This window comes from Bos indicus, chromosome 2 (genome assembly GCF_029378745.1).
Source record: "Bos indicus isolate NIAB-ARS_2022 breed Sahiwal x Tharparkar chromosome 2, NIAB-ARS_B.indTharparkar_mat_pri_1.0, whole genome shotgun sequence".
NCBI lineage: Eukaryota > Metazoa > Chordata > Mammalia > Artiodactyla > Bovidae > Bos > Bos indicus.
This window is the reverse complement of record NC_091761.1, coordinates 130,429,496-130,448,306: the sequence shown is the minus strand read 5'-3', so window position 1 is coordinate 130,448,306 and position 18,811 is coordinate 130,429,496. Positions and strand designations below refer to the sequence as shown.

The window sequence follows — 18,811 nt, the reverse complement described above, 5'->3', positions numbered from 1 at the left end:
TCACAGGTGCCAAGACAAAGGTTGGCCCAGGATCGCCCTCCTGCTGCCCGGGCACATCACGGGGCCCGTGGACAGTCGGTGGCCTGGAGTGTCAGTTTCACGCTCAGGAAGTAGTAGAAGAGGAAGCTGGTTCACAGCGCGCCCTGGAGGACAGCAGCTTGACCTGGTGCCCTCCTGGGGAGCCTTCCAGTTGCCTGGAGTGTCCTCTATGCCCTGGCCCACCTTCCTCTGGCTTGAAGGCCTTCTCATACTCCTGGTGTCAGCTGAGGGCCCACCTCCTCGGGGAAGCTTTCCCCCTGAGCACCTGCCCTGGCTGGGGCAAGGTCCACCCCGGGCTCCTGAGGCTCCTGTGTCCCCTCACCGTGGGTAAGACAGAATACTCCCTGGAGCTGGACCTCGTGGGCTCAAGGCCTGGCTCAGCCGCTTTTAGTTCTGTGACCGTAAGCAAGTGACTTAGTCTCTGGGTGCTGCAGTTGCTTCATTTGCAAGACGGAAGCCTATCTCAAGGGGCCAGGTGAGTTTGTATCACTTAAAACACTTCAACAGTTTGGTTCCTTGCCGGTGCTGTGGGTGTGACGGCCACTGCCCCAGCTGGACTGTCAGCACTGACCTTGACCGTGAGCCTGGGAGGACAGGATCCAGGTGGTGTTCCTCCCGGGGTCTCCGAGCCGGGCATGGTCAGGTTCCCAATAGGGTTTGTCAAAGGTACGGACAAAGGAGGAGGTCTTGCCTACGGCAGGCTGAGAGCTAAGGTAAGAACAGGGTGGGCTGGAGGGCTGGAGGCCCCGGATCTGATGTCTGATTCTGCTGTTCACCCTCTGAGGAGCTCCAGGCAGCTCCATTCTTTCCCCTGCCCGAGTCTTGGATTCTGAGTGAAACAGGATGATGACCCCAGGACTGAAGATGCTGCCGGGAATATTGCACTACAGTGTCAGTGAATGAAGGCCCTCCTGCCTCCAACCCCCGCCTCCGCTGCGTCCTGCTCACTCCCGGGCCTCCTGTGATGAGTGATGGACCAGTCAAGCCACTCCTAAGCACATGACTCCCCTTCCCGCCCCGCGAGGAGACGGCACCCCCACGAGCCCCGCCCTCACCTTGCGTCACCACCTTGCCGAAGACCGGCAGCGAGTCGAGCGTGGAGCAGTTCCAGCGCCGGTTCCGGAACTGGTACTGGCACTCCTCGATGGCGAGCTGGGCGCCGCGGCGCACCGAGTCCATCACCTCCAGGTTCCGCTTGCACATCTGTACCTGCCTCTGGATCAGGCCCTTGAGCTTCTCGCAGGTCTCCTCCTCGGAGATGCTTCCCACCGACGACAGCTTGGCCAGGTACCTGGGGAGAGCGGGGTTGGGTGGGGGTGGGACGCCAGGCAGAGCGCCTCCCCTCCTCCTTCCACGCCCAGGCGGAGGCCCCCCGCCATGTCCAGGGCTCTGGGAGCCAGGTGTCCCAGCGATGAGCCCCTGGCTTCTCTCTGGATCCAGGGACAGCCCTCCTGCCTGGGCGGTGGAGGGCAGAAGTGGGGAAGGGCTGTCTTGTACAAGGCCTCGATCTCAGCTGGAGTTAAAGGAAGCCCTAGGAGAGCCGCTGACAGAGCCTCCGTGGGATCCCTCCCCGCCTGGGGGGCCCCTGGGCCATGGGCATCTCAGCCCCGATGTTACGCCAGACCTTGTCCACTCCAAGCCCTGCATGTCGAGATGCCCTCTGTCTGGGAGCCTTGGAGCCGCCGTCTGGTCTGCTGTGTCTCTTTCCCTCATCCCCAGGCAGGGACCCCCGCGACCTAAGCCCACCTTCTGGCTAACAAAGGCCGCAATCCTCATTGCCAGCCATTTCCCAGGCCCCCAGGCAGAGACCAGAATCACAGCGGTGGCACTCAGGACAATGTGTGCAGTGAGGACTTGGGGCTGGGGACGGCAATGAGGGCGTGTGAGCTTTGAAAACAAAGGCTCCCTGCTCAGCCTCTGGATTCTTCACCGCCCGGGGATGAGGCATCAGCACTTGCCCCACCTCACAGGGTTGGAAGGGGATCCCAGGCCAGATAACACAGCTTTCTGTCAAGGCACTCTGCGACCAGGTACATGTGAGAGGGGGCTTCATTGCACCCATTTCAGCGGAGGACAGAGCGTGACTGTTTTGACTCTGTAATCTTTTGACCACACCACATGGGACGTAGGACCTTAGTTCCCCAGCCAGGGATCAAACCCACTTCACCCCCAATCTATGAGTTGACAATTATTGTGCCCATTTCATGGACTCCAACATGAAGGCTAAGAGGGTGACACGCCCAAGGGGATCCAGGTAGCAAGTGACAGAGCCAAGCTTCAGACCCCTCCGACCCCATGGGCCTTTCCCCTGCCTGTCCTCCTCCGTAAGGGCTCCAGAGGGCTCTACCCTGTCTGATGACGATGATTTTGTGATCTGGGCCAGGATGCAAGGGGCCCTGGAGCAAGATACAAGGATGCTCACTGGGGTGGGAGCAGAGCTGGGGAAAGACCCTGTGAGGAAGAAGAGCGGTTTCCCTCGCAAGGGAAGAGTGAACACCTACTAAGTGTCAGGTCATATTTCAAAGCAGGGAGGTGGCCATCAGAGTCACCCGACTTGTAAGGGAGAGCAGGCCTGCCTTGCGTCTGGGTCTGGATGACCCCGAGGCTTGTGCTCCAAACTCGGCCCCTCAGCCTGTCCCCACCCACCCATCCGAGCATCCTTGGCCAAGGCCAGTGCACATAGTAGGCACGCAAGTAGCAGTCTGATGGTGGAAGGAGAGCTGAGTGGGGACTCTGGAAGGCCTCCCTTTCTATCTCTTCACTGGGAGGTGCACCTGCCACCTCTTAGGGCAGGGCTGCCAGGTGCTGCCTCCCAGGTTCTTGGAGATACAGCAGAGTGCACAGAATCACAGCCTTCAGGAATGAGACAGATGGTCTGGTCCAGACTCCTTATGTTACTGGTAAGCTCAGAGAAGGAAAGGGACCGTCCCACCAACTTCCCACAGGAGACTCAGACCCCAGCTCTACCTACCCTCAGGCTCAGCCCCAACCTCACAGATCAGGGGCTCTGAATATAAAGAGAGGAGGTGTCCTGCTGCACCACACTCCACAGTGAACCAACCCAGCAACCCAGGTCTCCTTGATGCGGGAGCAGTGGTTTTCCGGGGGTGGAGGTGAAGATGCTGGTGCGTCTCACAAGGGAAGCTGCACAGATTTCTATCAGAAAAAGGATAAAGGGGGAAGGTCACCGCTCTGGGACTCAGTTTTCCCACCTGTAATGTGAGGGGGTGACCACCAGTTATGGCCAAGTCAAGGAACCGTTGTCAGGCCATTACAGAGATCCTGTATGTGAAAGATGGTCTGAGCCAGGGCCTCAGACAATGGGGTGTGAGTGTGACATCTGTTTGCCAAGTGAAGGAATGAATAAATGCACGGTACCCAGATAGAAAATCACACAGAAATCCTAGTAAGACAAGGGAGATTTTTATGACAATGGCAATAAGAATAACTAATTTGAAGGCTGAATGCCGAAGAATGGATGATTTTTGAATTGTGGTGCTGGAGAAGACTCTTGAGAGTCTCTTGGACTGCAAGAAGATCAAACCAGTCAATCCTAAAGAAAATCAACCCTGAATATTCATTGGAAGGACTGATGCTGAAGCTGAAGCTCCAATACTTTGGCCACCTGATATGAAGAGCCGACTTGTTGGAAAAGACCCTGATGCTGGGAAAGATTGAGGGAAGGAAGAGAAGGGGACGAAAGAGGATGAGATGGTTGGATGGCATCACTGACTCGATGGACTTGAGTTTGAGCAAGCTCTGGGAGATAGTGAAGGATAGGGAAGCCTAACATGCTGGGGTCGCAAAGAGACACGACTTAGCGACTAAACAACAACAGCAACGGCCCTTAATCAGTAAAGCCTAACACTTTACTTACGTGATTGCATTTAATCCTCAGCAAGCCAATGAACTCCCATTTTACAGAGGTTAAAACTGAGGCACAGATACTTTGCCTTGTATGCCATGTCACACGGCAAGTAAGAGGCAGAGCCAGGACTTGACCCTGGTTTTGCCTGACTTAAAAGCCTTTGGTAGAGACAATATTCTTTTAAGTGGCTCAAGGACTTGAATGTCACCGGTGGGCAGAGGCTGCTGGGAGCTGGGTTCGTTGGACCTAAGGACATGGGCCAAGGTGTAGATAGATGGTGGGCTACCTGTGGGTTGCCGAGCTCTCCCCACTGGCAGCATACCACCAGCAGCTGGATTCTTTTTGTCGGGCATGGGGGCTGGACTAGAGTGATGGTTCTCAAACCTAACTGTGCAGGAAAATATTTGCGGGGGTTTGCCGAGAGCGCGGGTGTCTGGGCCCCACTCCAGGCGGAGTTTGGTGGGTGTATGGGCTTTTGAACACATTCCCCGCAGCAGCTGTGAAGCCAGGCTGGCACCCACCTGGAGGCAGCTTTAGGGGAAGCCCAGGGTGACCACAGGTGGTGTTCCCTCCCCAGTCCCCCGGGAAGCTGATTCTGGCGCGCTGTCTCTTCCTCACGGCTGCACCGGTGCCCTGCTTGCTGGGCCTCCCTGCATCTGGCTTTCCTGATCCGGGAAGTGGAGGTAGTGATTTTGACCCCCAGGCCGCTGGGAGAAGTTAACCTGCTGTGGCATGGCTGTTGCGTCTTGCTCTCAGCTGATTTTTGGGTGCGCCGTGATGCTGAGGCTCTCGCCCTTCCCTAGCAACTCGGGAGGTGGAGATGGGTGATCTTAGGGAGAGGCAGCACACCCCCTCACTCTCCCCCCATTGCCTGCCTCCCAGGAGGCTCCCAGTCTTTGCCCAGAGGAGGCACAGAGGCTTGGTAGCATCCCTGTGAGGCCTGGGCAAGGCCTCCTCAGAAGGGAGACGGGGGTGGAAAGACGGCTGAGGGTCCGCGGGAGGGTGCCTCTGCAAGGGGAGGGGGCCCTATCTGGGTCCACGGTACCCCCAGCCCAGCTGTGGGGCTGGCACCACTTGGCGCTCCTGGCCTGCAGGGGGCGCCAAGAGCCTGGCTACTGGCCATGGGCCAGGTCCACGTTGGGAGGCCGCAGGGTGATGGGGGACTAGGAGTTGGGCCTACAAGTTGGATCCTTTTCTGCTCAGATGCCAGGGCTGGCTTCTAGGAGAAGGTGGGGGGGCGGTGACACGGGGGCACAGAGCTGGCCGGCCCCCACCTCCGCTCTGCCCCCCTCTCGTGTCTTGCCGAGGGGCTGGGGGAAGGGGAGGGCAGGTGGTGCAGAAGCTTGGCCTCTGTTCCAAGGTGGGGGTTCTCCGGGCAGGGCGAGCAAGCTGGGGAGGCCTGGCGGAGCCACCCGCCTACGGTGCGACCTTGGACCAGTCCCTGCCCTGTTGGAGCCTGTCTCTTCAGGGTACTACTGCAGACGAAAGGGTCAGAGCCCGCAGGATGGAGGGGTTTAAGCCGCAGAGGCCTCTGGCCCCATCCCACGCAGGCTGATAGAGGGAGCCCCTGCCGTTGAAGACGGGGGACACGGACCAGAGGAGCCCTCTACCCTCCGCCCGCCCCCCGCCTACCCCTGCCGCCGCTCAGAACTCAACGAGGGACACAGGCTGAAATAACAGTAGAAGGGATTTAGGGGTGAGCTGCTGGCCTGCCACGGCCGTGAGTCACCGGGATGGCTTCCAGAAAGAAGCTGAGAAAGCTCTTCTGTTGAGGAGTGTCCCTGCCCCCCAAGGCTGGCACCAATGCCCACCACCCCCAGCCCCTGCTTTCGTCTGGCCCCTCAGCTGACCCCTTCCATGGTAAGAGCAGCACAACCCTAAACCCTCCAATTCTCTCTTGCCTGGAAAGGGCGGGACGTCAGAACTGAAATGGGACTGGGACTGGAGAAGGGGCGGGGGGCTTAGGACCCCAAGCCTCATGGGCCCTGGCCCGCACTGCTTCTTCAGTTAGGATGCCTGGCTTCGTTTTACAGATGAGCAAACTGGGGCCCAGAGAGGGGGCGTGACACCCCAGAGTCACACAGCTAGTGAGCAGCAACGCTGGAATGCAAACCCAGCTCACACTGGGCCCTTTTCTCCCCTGCACCCCGGCTGTGGATCTGCCTCGCTCGACAGCTGCAGGGTGTCACGCCCCGCTCGGTGTGTGTCCAGCCTGTGGCCTCCCCGACGTCCAGCACAGGCTGTGACCGTAGAAGGTGCTCAGTGAATGCTTGCAGCATAGATGGAGGGCCCTGTGCTCATGAGATCCCTTCAGCTCCCCTCCTGCAAAGTGCTCAGGAGAGGGGAGGGCGGGGGTGACCGAAGAACCTGGGGGCTCCTTGGCTGTTGGGCCTGCGGAGGACTTAGAGAGCCCAGGGGGCAAGGCCAAGCTGGCCCCAGGGGCCTCAGGAATGCCCTCCGCACACCCTCAGGTGGCTCAACCTTTCCCCCAGAAACACGCGTGCTGCTCTCTGACCTGGGGCTGGGCCTGGCTCAGATGTCAAGTGCACAGGCCATTCCTGGGGGAGACACGGAGCATGGGGCCACCCCTGCCTCTTCCCTCGTTGGGGTTGCATCGCCCCTGTTTAGGCTGCTTCTGGCCGCTGCTGAGCACAGTCTTAGCCATTTGCCACCTGCTGCCCAGGGCCACCCAGGACTCCAGCCACAGCCGTGCCATCGATCAGGTTACCCCCCCCACCCCCCCACCCCGGGCCGCCCCGCTGCCAGCCAGCGCGTGCCCGTCTCCTCTCGCAGGGGCTCGGGGTCGGCCAGGCTCCTCCCAGGAGGCCCTCCCTGCGGCCCGTGCCTGCTGCCTGCGAGGCCGGAGGGCCCTTGGCCCTGCCAGGGAGATCAGATCCTCTCAGCCACCTGCTGTTTTCATTAGAAACTAAAATTAGCTGGGCTTGTCCCAAGCTTTTCCAGGTTTGCTGGCTTTTTTAAAAAAAAAAAAAAAAAAAAATATATATATATATATATATATATAAAAATTCCTAAAGGAAAATCTGCACCTCTCTGCCTCCTGCCCCGGCTCTGATCTGCGCAGTCATGAGGACCGGGGATGGGAAATTGCTGGAGCGTTTGGGAGGCCGGGCAGGTCAGTGCCCTGGGTCCCGGCCCCCGGGGGGGCAGGTGGGGGCTGGGAGGCCGGCCCGGGCCTCTCTCTACCCCCTCCTCCCTCGGGCCTCCCTGCTGCCCAGGCCGCATTTAGAGCCTCCCGAGGAGCAGTCGTGCCTGCCGGGCGACACCAGGAAGGAAGGAGGCCAAGAGACTGGGAGGAGGAGCCCGAGGGAACCGGGTGCCTGCTGATCGGAGAGCTGCCCGCCCGGGGAGACGCAGCCGGGTGAGGGACAGAGGGTCTGCGACCCGTCTGGGCACCCCCGGCACTCCTGGCAGGTGGGGAGTCCCTGGTTTCCCAGGAGCCGTCCACATCCCCAGCTGTTTTCAGGCCTTGGAGGGCTTCTGTACCCGCAGTCTCAGTCGCCGTAGTAGCCCTGTCCCGAGACTCTCATCCCTTCCCGTGGCAGGCAGCGCTAGGCACTGCCCAAGAGAGATGGACAGACTGGGTCAGCATCCTGTCTCCATGTTACTGGCTGCAAGAGAGGGGCTGTGAGCCTCCGTGTCTTCCCCTCTAGGGTGGGGAGAAGAAGCATTCAGATCTCCAGAGGCTGAGGTGGGTTAAACAGGCACACAGCAGGCACTCCTGTCCTGTTGGCAACACGATTATATATTATCTTTATTCCTTATCATTGGTATGCTCATCAGCAGCGTCAGCATCCGTGCCCTCCCAAAGCCTCTCCTTAGTCCCTTGAGCTGTGGACTCTTCCGGGGGACCCCAGGCTGGTTCGGCTCATTTGTCTTCTTTGGCTTGGCTCCGTCCGCTCCCTCCCACCTGGGTTCCCAGCCCTTCTTTCAACTGAGCCTCCCAGAGGGCAGGACATGTGCCCTTTGGGGACAGTGGATCACCTCAGCCTTGATCCCAACTGTGGATGGTTAACGGAGTCTCCCGATGGAGTCTTCAGTGGTTCTGGCCCGTCAGGTGGGTCCTTTAGGAACGGGCGGTCTGAGGACTCGGGGGATGGTGCTGTTAAGAGATTTGGAACTGGGGACCCAGGCATGAGGATGGCAGAGATAGTGGTGTGCCCAGGGCACCTGGGAACCATTCTTGGGACTAGATGACAGGAAGAGGGACCTTACACCCCTTGTCACTTTGCTCCTCAAACAACAGTCATGTGCTCCACTATATCCTTACATGGACACGTGTGTGCTAACTCACTTCGGTCATGTCCGACTCTTTGTGACCCCATGGACCATAGCCCACCAGGCTCCTCTGTCCATGGGATTCTCCAGGCAAGAACACTGCAGAGGGTTACCATGCCCTCCTCCAGGGGATCTTCCTGATGCAGGGATCAAGCCTGCGTCTCCTGTGGCTCCTGCGTTGCAGGTGGATTCTTTACCACTGAGCCACCGGGTAAATTCATGCAGGATTCTCCAGGTGGGTATCATCCCCTCCGTTTTACAGATGAGGAAACCAAGGTTCAGAGAGGTGCATGTTCAAGGCTGTGCAGCCATTCAGGGGTGGTCAAGACTTGAAAACAGGTCCTTCGGCTTCTAAACTTGGGCTGGCTCATCAGGGTCCAGCGACGGCCCAGGGCACAAAGGACTTGGTGGTTTGGCATCAGTGGGCACCGGTCTGAGGAAGGCAGTCTTATTCTTCCATTAATGGGTCTTTCTAGAGACCCTGTGTCTTTCCTGCCTGACCGTGAAGGCGTCTTTCAGGGGCGAGGGGTGCTGGAGAGGACGATGCCTTGGAGGTTACGTGGCTGCCTGGACAGTGTCTGGGTCTGTGACCTCTGCAGCTTCTCAGGTGGCGGAAGGAGTTGCGGCCATTGGCCTGAAAGCCCTTCAGGGGTAGCCAGTGAGGAGGGGCTGGCCCTGGAGATGCCCGCAGGGGCCGTGGGGTGGTGGGCGCTACCTCCATGCCACTCTTTCCCCAGACGGAGTTTAGCTCCATAGAGCTCTCAGTGCCCACGTCAAGCTCTCTTTGCCCCAAGCGCTTTCCCTCAGTTGCGAGCGGAATGACAGCCTCCCTGCAGCCCAAGTCCCTGCTCCTGTGCCTTAGGGTGCTGTCTGCGCCCCCCCATCTCCTGGGATCCCTGGCTCCCTTTACTCCCCATCCTCAGAAGCTTCAGCACCCCGATCTTCTCTCTCTTTATTTTTTTAAATGTATTCAAGAAACATCTATTGAGCAAGGGGTCAGAGCAAGCACACAGAACAGGGTGGTCTAGCTGAACATGTGTGACGAATCAGCATTGAAGTATTTTGCATGTTTCTTCATCTCTACCTCAATGAAAAAAAGATGGGTTATCGTTGCAGTGTTACAGTCCCAGAATTGTCTGTCTCTTCCTCCGTTTCGACGTCTTACTCCCACCCCCATGTTTCCCCCACTTCCCTACCTGCCATTCCTGGCATCCCGCCCCCCTCCCCATTTCTTATTTCCCATCTCACAGGATTTGTTCCCGGGGGAGCTGGTGGCTGACTCAGGGCCAGCAAATGGCAGCTCAGACCTGAACCTGGCTGGTTCCCGAGCTGCGCCAGGCGGGGAGAAGTTTCCTTCTCTCTCTAGGGGAAGGTGTGGCTGTGGGCCCAGTGGGCGTTGAATTTAAGGCACTTCCTGACCGTGGCTCACCCCCGAATTTGCCAGCAGAGAGCGTCTCCCTTGCAAAGACCCATCCGAGCCTCCTCCCTGGAGTGCCTTGCCTGCCTTGGAGCCATCACACTGTTGAGTGGTTCTCCCCAGCTGGGCTGGGGGGTCCTGGGGGAGGGATGCCAGGAGAGATGGGGAAGCCGCTTGAGCTGTCCAGGGGGCAGTGTGGGCTCCCTGGAGGGAGGCTCATGCCCTGTGTCTCTGGGTTTCTAGCGAGTTCCTCGGCCTTGGTACACCCTTGCTCAAGGCCCAGGCCTGGGGGAGCCAGTGGCTAAGCCCACACTCGCACCCCAACAGGGCTGGCGGGAAAACCTGGGCTCCTCCCTTGTCGCCTGTCACCTCAGCAGGGATGCCGGGCAAGGGGGGTGGGCTGCAGGCCTGCTTTACCTGCCGCAGGGAAAGGTCTGGAAAGCAGTCAGAGACCTCGAGTGGGGTTCCAGCTGTACCACTGCTGTGCCCTGTGACCCCCAGGTGCCTAGCACGGCACCTGATGGAGAAGCTGTCTGGACGAGGAAGTGCTCGCTGTCATCAAACAGGGCTCGCCAGGCACTCGCCCTCCTGCTTGGAGGCTCGGTGTCCCTGGAGGAGGCTGACTTGAGCACTTCCAAGAACCTCTGACTCTGATGGCTGAGATTCCATCCTCTCAGCCCTGGGGTGCCAGGACAGCTGGGCATCCCTGACTCAAGGAGAGTACCCTGCAGTCTCCAGTCCTTGGAGAGGAGTTCCTGAGATCCAGTTCTGCAGTGACTTGTGTGTGAACACAGTGAGAAATGGTCCCAGAGGACTGTTCGGAGTCACAGCGGCAAAGAGGCCCCTCTGGTCTCATCGGCGGTGTCATGATGCTTCTAAGGGGCCTCTCCAAGTTCTCTTGTGAGCCGAGAGCTGTCGGGGTGGTTCCTTCCCTCCTTATACTCCCCGCCACCCCCCGCCCTTCGCCTCTTTTCTCAGACCAGGTCCCCTCTGCTGCGGGGGTTCTGACTTGGCCAGGGAACTAACAGAGTTTGGTTTCGAGTTTGCCAGGAGACGGGGGAGGCAGAGAGGGGTTGGGAGGGGGAGAGGGGGAGCTGGGGGTCACGGCAGGGAGCGAGCCTTCTCCCGGCTTTGGCTGGATCACAGAAGATGCAGCTCAGGACTCAGAGATAAAACCTGGCAACTCCTGTGGAAATCTGGACAGCAACCATGGGGTCACAGCCCCGCCTCCCAGCTGAGTCCGCTGAGTGGTTCTTGCAGGCTTGTTTGTAGTGGGGGTGATGGGGTGGGCAACTGTCACCCTCCACACCCCCGTCATCGGTGGCTCCCTGGCCAACTCCATGCCCTGTTGGCTCAGACCAAGCCCTTCTTCCCAGAGCGGGGGACGAGAGGATGAGGCTTGGTGCAAATGCTCAGCTCTCCCAAGGCACCCACAGGGCCCAAGCTGGGCGAGTTTCAACAGGTTTGGGGAGCACTGTCTTGTCAGATGCTGAGTTGCTCAATTGCTAATCCAGGGTTGAGGGAAGAAAGTCAAGCCACGGCAGACAGCTGGGCCATGATTGCTGCTTGAACAAACCCCTCAGGCAGGCCTGGTCCCGGGGCCCCGAGAGGAGGGTAAGGGGAGAAAGTGCTCTCAGCTTGGCTCTGAGTGGGTGCCCTGGCCCAGAGCTGTGGGCCAGAGCCGCGCATCTGCTGGGTGACAGCCACGCATCCTGACACCCACTTTGGCACATCTGAGCATCACCCGTGGCTCGGGGCAGTAAGGCAGAGCTTCCCTCCCACTCAAAGCGGGAGGGCCCAATCTGATGGGGCCTGATGTGACAGCAACTTACAAGCCTCAGGAGCGAACAGGCCTGTCCTTCCTTTGTTCGTGAAATGTTGACTGAGAAGCTACTACAGGCCCGGCATGTGCCAGGCACTGAGGCTGCTGGGAGGTGTTCATGCCACAGCCTTGGCCTCCGGAGGTTTCTCACCTTGCAGAGGAGCCGCATTATTTGGAAATGGCAGCCCACTCCCGTATCCTTGCCTGGAGAATTCCGCGGACAGAGGAGCCTGGTGGGCTACATACAGTCCATGGGGGGTCGCAAAGAGTGGGACACGACTGGAAGGCTAAACAGCAACATGTGACGGGAAACAGTTCTCTAAGGAGAGGATGGAAACCCACGAGGTCTGGACATCTGAGAGCAGGTCAAGTACTGCCTCTGCCATGCAGGATGTCCCTTGGGGAAGTCACTGCACCTCTGGGCCTTTGAAGTGGGGTTGAATATGGACTCCCTCCTCTGAAGGGGAAGGGGCAGAGGTTATATGGTTCTTATAAGGAAATGGGTGTGAAAATGCTTCGTAAGCCATTGAGTCTCAACCAGGGGTGATTCTGCCCTCCAGGGACATTTGACAACGTCTGGGGACATTTCTGGTGGTTCCCTGGCTGGCGGGGGTTGGGGGGGGGCTTGGGCGGCAGGGCGCTACAGGTGTCTGATGGGTAGAGAGGCCAGGGATGCTGCTAAACATTCAACAACGCACAGCACAGGCCCCAAGTACCAACGGAGAGAAATCCCAGTGCAAACTGTAAAGAGCCATGGGCGTGCCAGCGATTGTAATTCAACGCCCAGGGCCGTAGGAGGGGACCCACGGGGGTGCGCTTTTGCTCTTTAGAAGGGAGCGGGGGTTTCAGCCAGAGACTAGGGGGACACTTCCTGGGGCAGACAGACCATGCCTTTAGCTGCGGGGCCGGCACTGCATGTCTTGGCTGGCTCTGGCTGCACGGGCCCAGCACGCCAGGCGTTACTCTGCTTGTGGGCTCTCTCTGTAGCCTCAGCACCCTCACGTGTCTCTCCCATTTTACAGATGAAGAACCCGAGGCTCAGAGAGGGTAAGTACCTTGTCCGAGGTCACCCCTCTGGTCAGGGGCAGACCTGGGATGGAACTGTATGCCATCTGCCCTTGCCACGCTGCTGGACGACCTGTGAATGTAGCACAGGCCCCCTGGCTGTGCCTACTGGGCCTCCAAGGGGGCCCCAGCTCAGCACATCATCGCCTTTCTTCAGGAAATCCACCATGATAAAATATTAGTTTATCTATTCTATCTTAGTTTATCTGTCTAACTCTTCCAGTACTTCTATCTGGGGTTCAGAACAATCTGCTGAGGATTGTGGCCCAGAGGGAGAAAGAGGCCATCCCAGGCCACCCAGCTCTGAGGACCAAGTCTCCTGACTTCCAGCATGGCCCCCGTGCCGGGGGAAACACGCAGAGACTTTTACAAGCCCAGGTCTGTGGAAGATCCAGGCTTTCCACTGATGGACTGTTTCATCCATCCCTCCCTCTCTCCCTCCCTCAGTGGTGGGAGCTGCCACAAGCTGTCAACTCACTCCTGGTGCCAGACACAAGTCTAATCAACAGCTTCTAGCTTCTCTGGGCTTGCCCAGGCCTCAGGCTACAGAGCCCTCCCAGCTCCAAGCTCCATCCTGCCCAACAGCTGCACGCAGCGGGACACCTGGCCTCTCCGCCAGGCCACCCGCCCTACGGAGACAACAGACAGCATCAGCTCTTGCAACCGGACAGCCAGCCGGCCCTGGCCGGAAGCCTGATTCCAGGTACTGGAAGGGGAGTGGACACCCCGGCCTTGCCCCTCTGAGAGTGCTGCCAGCCATCCTCTTGGGGCCAGACCTCCAGCATGGCTGGAAAAGACACAGTGCCAGCCATCATGCCTGGACGGACATCTGCCTGCCAGAAACTTTTCCTTCTACAGGCAGCTTTTGGGTTAGACGCCTCTGCCATTTACCAGCCAGGTGACTCGGGCCATCACCTCCGTGATCCTCAATTTTCTTATCTGTAAAATGGGATTCAGATTCAGAGGATCTATTCTAATGATTGCTGTCAGGATTCTACAACCTTCAGGCCAAGTCCCCTCCGTGACCGCTCCAGCTCACACTCATCTCCTTCCTCCGACAGCTACCGCATGTTCACGGTCTCATGCATCCGTGGTCTGCTTTTACCTTGTCTTCCTCCAAGCTCCTTGGAGGCCCGGCTGTGACATCTATTTCCCCCAGAGCTGGCCCAGTCCCTCACCTGGGGATGGACCCAGTCTTGGAATATGCCCAGAGATCTCTTCTCCATCACAGCCTTTCTGGATTGGCGGGGGTCCTGGGAAGCCCCTTGTTTCTCCTGCCTTGGGCCGAACAGAGACCCTTGGCTTGAAGCCCGGGCTGGAGCAGGAGCGAGCTGGGTCATCTGGAGACCTGCTGCATGGCAACCTGAACCATCGCGGCTGCAGAGAACAGGTTTGCCAACCTCTCTTCTCCTTCTAGGCCGCCCCTCTTCACCCCACCCCACTTGGAATTCCCCACGGTTTGCATGACCCAAAGCTGGAGCAGCCTCCCTGGTTGGGATTTGGGGCTTGGATGTGGCTGAAGGTGGGTAGTGACACTACCTGGGCCACTCTGGCTTAAGTTTGGGACGGCTTCAGGGAAGGAGGTATGTCACTGCCTGGAAGTCAGAGCATCTGGGATCAGTTCTCTGCTCTGAGATGAGCAAGTAGCTGCCCCTCCTGGGGCCTCGGTGTCCTCATCTGTAAAATGAGCCCAAACACTAGATGCTCTTGAAGAACTCCACTGTGGATGTCTCGCTCTTCCCGGAAGGCCTGGGTCAGACCCTTGAATTGTCGCTTCCTCCTCTGCCTTTTTGTAGCCCTCAGCCCTGGGCCAGTCATACCAGTTCTTGCTCCTGCTGGCTTTGGAGACCCTGGCTCTGAACCCATGCTTTCCAGGGACCATGAACTTCCCCAAGTCCCACTCAGCCCCTCTCCTTGGCTCTGTGACCCCCAGGCCCCACTCGGAGCGGGGAGGGGGGGTGGCCTGCCGAGGGGTAGCAGGAGGAGGTGGTGGTACCCTGGTCTCTGTACACTTTGCCACTGCCCCTGAAGTGTTAATCAAATTAAGTCTCCAAGAAAAACAAAACCTCCACAGCCACTTTGGGCTGCCTTGGAGTCGCTCACTCTCGCTCTCAGAACAGCTGGGAGAATTCCACATCACCTCCGTCCCCCAAGCCCTGGGTGGCTTTGACCCCAGCAAACGCACTCCTTCCAGCCTGCAGGGCCCCAGCGGCCGCAATGACCTCATAGCAACAGCCATTGGACACTCGGGGCAATTTCATGGGAGATATTTGTTCTTTGGTCTTGATGCAGAGAGAATTTTTTCCTCTCCCGCTGTCTCCATGGAAACCCCAGCTACACTGTTGGCTATCCCCCTTCCCACCTCATGCTTTTCAGATCAATATTGGAGCTTGGCTCCCCACTGGCCACAGCGGCCGATGGGGGCAGAGTTCTGGGCAGAAGCAATGGGGACCAGGGTGAAGCCTGGGGCAGGGGTGAAAACCATCACTAAGGGGGATGAAGAACGGGTCCAGGGCCCTCTTGCTTCCTTGCCACCCACTCATGGAAGCTCATCCGTTTAGAATCCCCCACTGCCCCCAGCAAACCTTCAGCCCCAGCCCAATAAGGGAGAAACAGGTCACAAGCGGTCACTGCCCCCTCTTCTTAGGTGAGACTTAGGGAGCCGGGGGCTGCTGCCTCTTAAAGCTCTGGACGGAGTTTCTTCCTGCTCCAGGGAGAACCAAGGCCGGCCAGCGCCAGCTGCCGGAGGCCGGCCGGCCGGTCTCTTCCCTGCTTCTATCCCGGCTCCTGGGCCCCCAAGCAGGACAGGTCCCTGCACGCCTCCGGCCCAAAAGGCAGCGCCGCGCGGGCAGCTAGGCGCGGGGAGCTCACTCCTGGACTTCGGCGGGGATTAACCTGCTATTAGCAGCCAGGGTCCTCGCCCGTCATGCGCTTGCTCGGCGACCTGTCAGCCCAGCCCGGGCTGCGCCCAGCACCCGGCACCCCGCCCCTGCCGCCGTCCCGCGCTCGCGCCCCTTGCGCTCCCGGGCTCCCCACGCCGCCTCGGGGTGCGGGCGGTCGCCACCACCCCTGCCGCCCCTGAGCTGGGAGCCGGACGCGGGCAGAGGGGTGTTCAGAGGGAGGCCGGGGCAGTGGCGGCGGCGGCGGCGCACAGGGCGGTCGAGCCTCGCGTCCCGCGGCCAAGACACCTGCCGGGCGCCCCCGCGCCCGCTGCCCCCCGCGCCGCCTGGCACCGGCCGCGGCCCCCGGGGCCCGCCCCGCCCCGGCACCCACCCGGCCCGGCCGGGTCCAGACTTACAGCCAGTTGCTCGCGGCGGCCGAGAAGACGGCGAAGACCAGGAGGCGCAGTGAACGCAGGCACCAGCGGGGACTCATGGTGCCGCCGCGGGCGCCGGCCCCGGGCAGCGGCTGCGGCCGCGGGGGCGGGTGTGGGGGGACCTCCCGTCCGGGCGGCAGGTGGGCGCCCCGCAGGCGGGCTGGGGCGCGGCGCCGGGCGCGGGCCGGGGCGCGCGCGGCGAGGCTCTGCCTCCGTGCCTGCCGGCAGCCCTGCCCGCTGCTGCGCCCGCTGCCCGGCGCGGACCAGACTGTCAGCGCCGCCCCAGAGCCGGGATGCGGCGGCAGCGGCGGCGGCGACGGAGGCGGGCGGCCGGGGGGGGCGGGCCGGGGGCGGGCCGAGGATGGGGTTACCTGGGCGGGCCCAGCGGCCCGGGACACCCCCCCCACCCCAACCCCCGGGGGCGGGCCAGAGCGGCGGCGCCCGTGGACGCCCTGGCCCGCGGGACTGGCTTCTCCCGGGCCCTCCCCGGCCGGGTGCCCGGGAGTCCTTGGGGCCGGAGCCCGCTCTAGGCACGCCTGGCTGCGCGTCGCCTGGCTTGGCCGGGCGAGGGAGCGGCGTCCCGGCTGCCAGGTCCCCGACCAAGCCTGGGGGACAGACGGGCACAGCTCCCCCAGCCCGCCGCTGCGGGCACTGCAGCGCCGCCCCCCGCCGCACCCCTCTGCCGGAGCTTGGGAGCCCTACCCCGGCCCGAGCGCGGCTGTCGCTCGCGCGCACCTAAGCCGCTGGCGCTCCGGGCGCCCGGGCCGAGCACCCAGGCTGCGCACCCGGGAGGTGGGTGCCACCCGACTCCCCCTACTCCCGTCCCCCGACACCCGCCGCCAGGCCCCTCCCTGCCTCCCGGCCGGCGCGTCCTCTGGCCCGGCCCCTCCCTGCCCTCACCTCCCTCCAGCCTTCCGGGAGCTGGACGGGGCCTCCCCATGCTTCGGGCAGCTTGGGACAGTGGCCGGAGACTGCCGGAATCTGAAACCTTGCTTCTGGCTGGCCACAAGATCTGGGCACGCCCTAAGCGGCAGGGTGTTGACCTAGCCCCTTACCTCTCCGGTCCTCCGTTTTCTCATCTGAGAAATGGACAGGAGACTGGAGGGTTGCGAGGATGGAAGGAGATTAGAGGAGGTCTCTTTTGAGCACCCTCGCCAGTCTTTGCCTTGCCTTTCGGTTTTCTGCGTGCCTGTTTGATCCTCCCAGGTCCGGCAGATCAGCCCCTAGCTGGCACAGCGTGGGTGGCTGCAGTGTTTGTGGAATGAATGGACGAGATGACCTGCTAGTGCAAAGGGCTCAGTTCCACACCTTGGTAACCCGAGAGTTCGCGGCCCATCGCCAGGTCACGCCCTCCCCAGGTCCCGGACCTAATTGTGCCCTACCTCACCCTGCTTCAGCCTGGGTACCAGGGCCTCTTAGGGCGAATGGAATCTGTTGTCTAAACGGGGAGACTGAGAAGCCGCCTGCCTCACTAGGGTTGGGGCAGAGCCATAGACCAGGTCCACGCCACCCCTACCCTCACCGGGCTCTTCACTGGTTTAGGAGCACCAGGTGTGCTCCCACATAGATGGTCACATTTGGGTGCCGGGAGGGCGCCCTTCACCCCATGGCGTGCCCTGGGCTCAGCGCGGAGGAGGGGCTCAGTAAACATTTGGCGTTGAGAGTGGGCAGGAGGTGGCAGGGATTTGCGGGGCCCAGGGAGAGTGCAGATGGAGGCTCACATACCATATGTCTAAATATTTGCAAGTTATAAATCAAGCTAACAAAATGTGAACTAAAATATGTTCTATTCTCCTACCTTGACAAGCACACTTTCATAGCAACCTGGAAGGCCAGCTCTGAATGCAGACTCCTCGGACTCCTCAGAGCCCGCACTGGAGCTTGGTGGGGCAGGGGCCCCTGTGTACACGTGTGTGGACACCTCAGCCCGCACACGCCAGCTAGGCGCACACTGCCCTGCTCCCGAGAGAGCCGCCCCCGGCCACCCCTCCGCCGTCGAGCTGGGCATGTCAGTGGCGCCATCTGACCTCCAAGCTTGGATCTGCAGAAGAGACCCTCCCAGGTCCTCCTGGTATTGGGCTTGGGGCCACCTGGGCATCCAGAGTGATCTAGAGGGGGCACAGACTTCAGGTGGCACATCACCTTGGCCCCAGGGTCTCGTCTCCCTGTGGTGAGAGCTTAGCTGGAGGACTAGAGTTTGAGGTCCCCAGGGCAGGGCTCACGTTCACCCAAGGGAGGTACTGAATTACTAAACTGTTCTGAGTCAACGTATATGATTCTTACAGTCTCAGTGTGGTAGGCTGGAAAACAATAATAGTAATAATAATAATAATTTAAACAGCTACAGGCAATTATTTTAGAGTGTCCATATAATGTTTTTCCAAACCGAGACATTTTTGAGAGTGACCAGGGTCTCCAACTGGAAGATTTGCCGGGAGTCAGGCATAAAGCAGGACTCTGCCAGGCAAAGTAGCATCTCTCCTTTTGCTAAAGTATTGAGCCCGCACGTGCTAGGTGTTGTTCTCAGGATTGTCACGCATTCAGTCCTCACAAGAGACCTGCTGCTGCTGCTGCTAAGTCGCTTCAGTCGTGTCCGACTCTGTGCGACCCCATGGACTGCAGCCTTCCAGGCTCCTCCATCCATGGGATTTTCCAGGCAAGAGTACTGGAGTGGGGTGCCATTGCCTTCTCTGCACAAGAGACCTGGGAAGGTCTTTTCTCTCCTTTGACAGATGAGGCCATGAGGGTTAGAGGCGTGACTTGCCGAAGGAAGTGGTGGTCCTGGGACGGCAGAGCCATAGCCTTGGTGCCTGCTGCTGCTGCCCAGGGCCTGGGCTCTGGGGTTTGGGCTCCTGCCCTGAGGCACATGGCCCTGACATCTGGGGGGCCCCTGGACCGTCAAGTGGGACAGTGTTACCCGGCCCATCTTCTGGGGCTGTTGGAGACACACATGGAGCGGTGGTGTGAGTCCTGTGAGCTGGGCAGGAG

General features: G+C 60.2%; 1 protein-coding gene across 4 annotated transcripts in view; it reads right to left on the bottom strand.

Annotated features, from left to right (window-relative positions):
* WNT4 (Wnt family member 4) overlaps positions 1 to 17,043 on the bottom strand; it is a 29,260-nt gene extending 12,217 nt beyond the window's left edge. The window contains exons 1-2 of one of the 4 annotated variants that reach the window (XM_070777111.1): positions 16,879 to 17,043; positions 1,095 to 1,330 (exon numbers count right to left, since the gene is read on the bottom strand). In XM_070777111.1, the coding sequence (XP_070633212.1) occupies positions 1,095 to 1,242 (148 nt within the window). In that variant the 5' untranslated portion in view covers positions 1,243 to 1,330; positions 16,879 to 17,043. Of the gene's footprint in view, positions 1 to 1,094; positions 1,331 to 15,805; positions 16,078 to 16,878 lie in introns of those variants that run through there. The other 3 variants (XM_070777106.1, XM_070777098.1, XM_070777092.1) reach the window with 3 other exon arrangements.
* Between the last annotated feature and the right edge of the window lie 1,768 nt (positions 17,044 to 18,811).